Here is a 6579-nt window from a genome sequence, read left to right on the forward strand (position 1 = left end):
GGGACATTTTTAAGTTCAAAAACAGGATGCTTGCACACACATGAGGGATTTATGCTTCTCGGTAACAACAAACTCAGACATGTACTGCACACCTTTTACAGCTAAAGATAGTTGATCAATCAAACACAAACAAACTCCTGGAAGATTAGTAAACCTGTTCCTACTGCCTCCCTAGATGGATAGAGGTCCTGTCCAGCATCTGGGAGGCTAGCATCTGTAGCTGGTAGTCTGCATTCACCCTTGGACCACAGGTTTTACAGAGTATCCATATCCTCCTAACACATGGGCCTTAACTAGACCCAGATCAATAAAAAGCAGAATGTGGGCAGTAGTGCAAACAGACTGGAGGTAAATGGTAGGCAGTAACTTCCATGTCAAGGGCATGTTGAATCTGCTCTTGGGTTTATCTCATACTTTAAAAGAGCTGTCCAAAGTGCTTTTTTTAATGGATAGAGTTCAATAACAGGGCTCTTTGAAAGTCTGGCATTTACAACATGCCTGAAATGGAAGTGACCGGACCCCAATGATGGAAGGGGGACCTTAATAGTAGAATATTAAGGTTGGTGTTCTACAGTGCTCCTTCTCTGGCTTGCTTGTCAGGTACCAGCCTCCCTCTTTCCAAACTGAGCACACAGACAGTGTCCCTTCCTATTGGTGTGGTTGAAAAGGATAGAGGTGGGATAGTAGAAAGAGGGAAACAATACTCCTAAAACCAATGACAGGAACTGACTAGTTAAAATAAATAAAAGTTAGACATTTCTAACAAAATGATTTAATTTTTAAAAACTTAATTGATTAGCTTATAAGTTGGTCATTGTCAGGATCCGAATCCCTCAGATTTCCTTGCGTAGAGTAGAGTTATATGCTTTTGCTTGGTTGTAGAATTTTAATACTGACTTTAATTAAGTAGTGCGTGATGGGATGCGCTGTCGCAGGTTATTGCTTGTGTTAGCTGCCTACCCTTCTGGGGTAGTTAAGGAGCATATGTCTAGGGAGTAGATTTGGCTGGGAGCTTCAATGCCAGTCTCTTGAGAACAGCTGGTACAGGGATGGAAGTAGGGGCAACCCTGGGAAAGAGGAAATGTGAGAGTGTTTAGTTCTTTGGGAAAATGGGGTATAAGTCTGCCCAGAGTTTGAACTATATACTTTATGCTGTGTAATCACTTGTGCTACAGTCCTGACAACATAAGTCTGCAAGGAACTTCTTTGGTTTCTGAATAAAGTTTTCTTGGTTTTATTACTGATGCTTGGATATCTGAACTGAAATAATCCTGTGCATGACAGATGTTAAGCCTTAATTTAATAGCAGAATTCAGTTATTAAGTCAATTCTTTTATGAATGCAAATGGCTACAGGAATCTTTATTTTGGTTTGGCATTAGAGCATGATAGTTTAGATTATCCCTAGGTTAAAAGACGTTAAACCAAACAATAAGGGCAACTTATTGCTTATCTTATGCCTGGGACTTTTGCTGGGACACACCTGGTAACTGATAGGCAAAAGAGAAGAGGCAGTTAAGGAGTTGAGACTAGTGTTGTGATAAACCAATTTTTTTTCTTCTCTCCCACCGAGAACTAAATGCGGATTTTTAAAAATATATATTCTTTTTTAAAGTCCCACTTTCAAAAGATTATTTTTTCTCTCCCTGTTGAGAAGTATTTTTCACAGATTTCTCGAATAAAAATAAAAGACAAGGGAGGCAAACATTTACGCTAATTATCTGGCATTTCAAACTCTATTAGCATGTCAAAAGGAAGTTTGGCAGAGGTTTAAAGAACATTCCTCTGCTAGGTAAACCCAAAATGAATGGTAGCCTTGCTCATGCAAAATATTCAAATCCTGGCCATCAAATTAAAAATCAAAATCCTTACTCGTTGATCGAGAAGTGCTCATAACTTCTTCTCTTTAAAAACCTTTCGAAATCTGTGAATAACAGATATTTCTTCTGTTTATTGAATTTTGATGAGTATTCTTTACATCACTAGTTGAGACTATACAGGAGGGAAAAAGCAAAAGCAAGAAATTGGATTATGGTGGGGTGAATGAGAAATAATTATTTATCCCCAGATTTTATGCCACCATTCCCTTCTATCCCATGCTCAAGACAGGGATAAAAGATGAGGAGCTTGAGTAAAATCACCAACATTTTCCAGCTTCATGCCAATATGTGTAGTAGCACAATGTTCTAACTTACATGACAAACATAAATGTAACAGTTATCCTCCCACCACATACACTTCTAATGTAAATGTAATTGGAGTTTTTGAAGCAAATTCATGATTAACTAAACATATTAACTCTTTTCTCCTCTTTTTCCCAAGTCTGACTAGAACAATTATATAATGCCACAAGCAGAAGGAAGGCATTGTCTACTAAACCCTAAAGCTGAAAATATTGATTCAGCAGTGAGCCTGGTATTTGCTAGTACTAGGCTGAAATGTGAAATATGGGATTGTGCCACCTAAATAACTAGAAGTATGAAAATTTCCCCCTTTCATTTTCATTTCACATCTCAAAATCCTGCTAGCTTCTTGTTCCATCCACGTTCTGTATCTCTATACACTTTCTCAAATATATGTATTTTTATGTATTTGGTTAAAAGTGGTCAAAATATGTTTATGCATATGTTTGGGTTTTAAAAATTATTTTTGACAGATGTATGAATTTTTAGTTGGGCTTGCGTGCGGGTTTATAATTGAAAAAGAAAAAAGAAGAAGAAAAGAATTTGACCCTTGGGATTTCTTGACAATGGCTGGGAACGTAAAGATACACAGATCTCTATACAGTCTTGCAAACAACAAATGACAGAAATGAATCGAAAATCTGATTTAGTATGGAACCTCTTTTAAATCTGCAGTTGCAACTTTCCACCTTGGCAAAGATGCTGAAGAGGCTGACATCACATGCTGGTCCTCATCCAGAGAAGATTGTTGAGACAGGGACAAACAAAAAGATGAGAAGAGTATTCTCTTGCTGCAAATGGATGGAGTGGCAGCCTTAGGAACAAACCAAAGCAGAAGCAGAAGTGCAACTGACTTCTAAGGGCAGTGGGGGCATTCCCACTTGAGTTTTAAATCGCTATAGAATAAACCGATTGTATTTAATCCGTTTTAAAATACCACGCTATTTACCCCACTTTCCGAATCGCTGTATTTTTCATTCTATGATCTATTTGGAATAGCGGTTTATAAATAAAACATATTATTATTATTATTATTATTATTATTCCCATTTATCCCTATAAATCGGTTTTAATGTCGCTGATCGTCCCCATTTAAGACATAAATCGGTGTATAATGTAGGATTTAAACCGGTTTCGTGGTTGTCAATCAAATGACATAGTAGTGACGTAGTTTTTAACCGGGGTAATTTAAATCGATGTAAGTCTCAAGTCGTTCCCATTTGTCCGTCCGTTACCATTTCCCCTTGTGTTTTGCGCCTTTTTTTTGAAAGGACCAATCAGGCTGCGCTTCGGCTGAAACGTCAAAAGCTTTTGAGCCTTACAAGTCCTCCCCCTTCGCTCCGCTGTTCTCCTCCTTCATACAGCCATGGATCCTCTAGGCGACTTTCATAATTTTTTCTCTCTGATTTGCTTGCTTTTGCATCACTTGATGGAGCAACGCGAAATAATCATGTCCACATTTGAAAATGGTGAACATGATGAAGATATGCTTGCACATCTTGAAGATCTTAATGGCATGCTTTGTTTCTACTATCATAATTCCCAATTGAGCATTCAGCCCATGGCTAGAAGGTGGTGGATTTACCCCAAATCTGATGTTCACTGGAATGTTTTTGCCAGAACTGTCTGGTCTGATGAGATGTGGAAACGGACTTTCAGAATGCCTCGCGCGATTTTTAATATGTTTGTTAAGGAGCTGCATCCTCATCTTACCCGGAGAGACACAAGGCTACGTAAGGCAGTCCCTGTGGAAAAGCAAATTGCCATGGCCGTCATGTACCTTGCCCATAAAGGATCTTGTGCAACAGTAGCTACATTTTTTGGAGTGGGCAAGTCTACTGCTTACAGGGCAATAATTCATGTCTTCCTTTGCATGGAGACACATCTGCTCCGTAGAGCTGTCTACCTTGGAGACCACAGAAAGGTTTGGTATTTATTTTATCTTTTTCGTTTTTGTAGGCTGTTTCCAGATATTACTTTTTTTATTTGTTACTTCCATTGCAATTGGAGAGAGAGAGAGAGAGAGAAGGGAGAGTTATAGGGATATTTTAAGAGAGGAGGGGGGAAGGAACAAGAGGGGGAGGGAGGGATAGATAGATAGATAGATAGATAGATAGATAGATAGATAGATAGATAGATAGATAGATAGATAGATAGATACATGCAAGGAAAGAAAGATGGATGGAGAGAGAAAGAGAGAGATAGCTGGCTGGCTGGCTGGCTGGATGGATGGATGGATGGATGGATAGCAGGATAAATTAAAAGATATGGACCTAACTTTCTACAGGTGCAGGTTAACTCAGTGTGAGGTAATTATGAAAGAGAAAAATAGGAGGGATAGAAGCCATCCTTCCTTCTTCACAAGCTTCATTGAAAGCGAAGACAAATAGGAAGGGAAATTACCCCTTCCTCACATTTTGCTTTGGAGCTTGGAATGTATCACCGCATTCATCTACTTTGTAACTGTTCAACGGTAACTGACTGACACAATGTTTTCTAATGTTTCATCCCTAGGTAATGGCTGGTTTTGAGCGGCTAGGATTTCCACAGGTGGTTGGGGCAATAGACGGCTGTCATATTCCTATAATTGCACCTGCTCATGAGGGCGCGCAATACATCAATCGGAAGCAAACGCACTCCATGATTCTGCAGGCGACATGTGACCATAACGGAATTTTTTTGGATCTTTTCACCGGATTCGCTGGGTCCAATCACGATACGTTTCTCCTGAAAGAATCCCCCATTTATCACGCACTGAAGGCTGGAATTTATGTACCCGGGCGTCCGACTGTGACTATTGCTGGAAAACGAGTTGGCCCAATTCTGCTTGGAGACGGTGGTTACCCGATAAAACCTTTCTTGCTGATCCCTTTCAAGGTGGGACACAGCAAAAGGGAGGGGGTGTACAACAGAAGACTGTCAAAAGCTCGTTGTATCGTGGAGAGAAGCTTTGGGAGATTGAAGTCGAGATTTCGTGCCCTGCAGTGCGGGCTCGATCTCACGGTGGATAACTTACCATCAGCAATTCTTGCTGGTGGCATTCTCCACAACATTATTGAAACCAATGGGGAGGTTCTAAATGGAAGGAACACTTCTCCAGAGTCATTTGTTATAGACCCACGACGTTACATCAGTGATGATGATGAGAGGAAATTGGGGGAGGGAATAAGAGATGCCTTTGTGACATATTTTAATTCATAAATTTTATACTTAAGAAATGGCTATGAAATACTGTCATGGCTGGAATATGCATCAATGAAAAGTGTTCGTATATACTGTATATCAATAAATCATTACATCAAATGTCAATTTTTTTGTATGAGTTCATCGTTATTCAACATTTCAATACACCTGCAATAGTTCCTCTTCTCTGGGAAGACACTGATTTTTTACATTCCATTACCACTCTGTGCTATGTTCAGCCATGTCTGTCTGGTGGAACAACAAACTTCAAATCCAATCATTCCAAGTCATGTCTGGGGAGGGAAGCGTTAAATCCAGAGTAGTAATTGGGATGGATTATGAGAAGGGGGCACAGAGTAATTTTGATTTATTATTAATTTTTAAATTCCCCTATACCCTTAGACAAAAGGAGGTTCAAGCCTTTACCTCGAACAGTAACCTTGAAGAGGGGAAGAGGGGGTGCGTGGGCCGCTCCAATTACTTGCCATTGTCAAAGGCTATTCAGGTTCATTTACATAACAAGACAGGGAGACAACATTTCTGGCATTTAGCCTTCTGGGGGGGGGGGCTCCTCCTCTGGTCTCTGTATTGCAACCTGCATGTGGAGGGGGCAGGGAAGAAATACAGTATTCCTAATACATCGAAAGATGAATAGAATGGAAAAGCGCCCACACTTTCATGTTCTTGCCAGGATGCATTGAGAGTCAAATAGTAATAATAATAATATGTATAGAAATCTTGCAGCATTACACACCATCAGTACACATTTGTACTCATCACACAAACACTCTAGACTTCACACCTAGACTTCAAAAAAATTCCTATGTTGCTCAATCGGCCCCAAATAAACACCACATCTGCTCCACACATTTACAAGGAAAACCCCTTGCTGATATTGCCTTTGGGTTGCCATGAGCCAGAACCATATGGCAAATAGCATCGGTTATGGCACACTGGGATTTGTTGTTTTGGAAGAAAGCAAAGTAGCAATCTATGCCAGCCACACACAACAAACTACTGTGCAATTCGAACATCTCCTCGTCATTTCATCACATTATGACATTATGGCAACTTCTATGAAAGGATAATGGCATTGCTGAGGGATGGATTGGCTGCCCTGCACCTTTCCTTTAGGCTGTGATAATGTGACCTTTTTTTTTTTTTTAACCTATTCCCTCTCACTGTTACCACAAGGCTACCCTCGTAAACAACAT

General features: G+C 39.9%; 1 protein-coding gene across 2 annotated transcripts; it reads left to right on the plus strand.

Annotated features, from left to right (window-relative positions):
* Positions 1–457: 457 nt before the first annotated feature.
* Positions 458–5490, plus strand: LOC121932005 (putative nuclease HARBI1). 2 transcript variants are annotated; one of them, XM_042470243.1, is made up of 2 exons: positions 458–559; positions 4697–5490. In XM_042470243.1, the coding sequence occupies exon 2, from the start codon at positions 4700–4702 to the stop codon at positions 5381–5383; it is 684 nt and encodes a 227-aa protein (XP_042326177.1). In that variant the 5' UTR covers positions 458–559; positions 4697–4699; the 3' UTR covers positions 5384–5490. The 2 variants fall into 2 exon arrangements, with proteins under 2 accessions (XP_042326177.1, XP_042326176.1); XM_042470242.1 differs by lacking the exon at positions 458–559 and adding an exon at positions 3955–4106.
* The last annotated feature ends 1089 nt before the right edge of the window (positions 5491–6579 follow it).

Source organism: Sceloporus undulatus, chromosome 5 (assembly GCF_019175285.1).
Source record: "Sceloporus undulatus isolate JIND9_A2432 ecotype Alabama chromosome 5, SceUnd_v1.1, whole genome shotgun sequence".
NCBI lineage: Eukaryota > Metazoa > Chordata > Lepidosauria > Squamata > Phrynosomatidae > Sceloporus > Sceloporus undulatus.

Coding starts and splice junctions, on each gene's coding strand:
- LOC121932005 (XM_042470242.1), top strand. CDS start 3,957: ATGTACCTTGCCCATAAAGGATCTTGTGCAACAGTAGCTACATTTTTT. Junction 4,107..4,696: donor ACCTTGGAGACCACAGAAAG/GTTTGGTATTTA, acceptor TTTCATCCCTAG/GTAATGGCTGGTTTTGAGCG.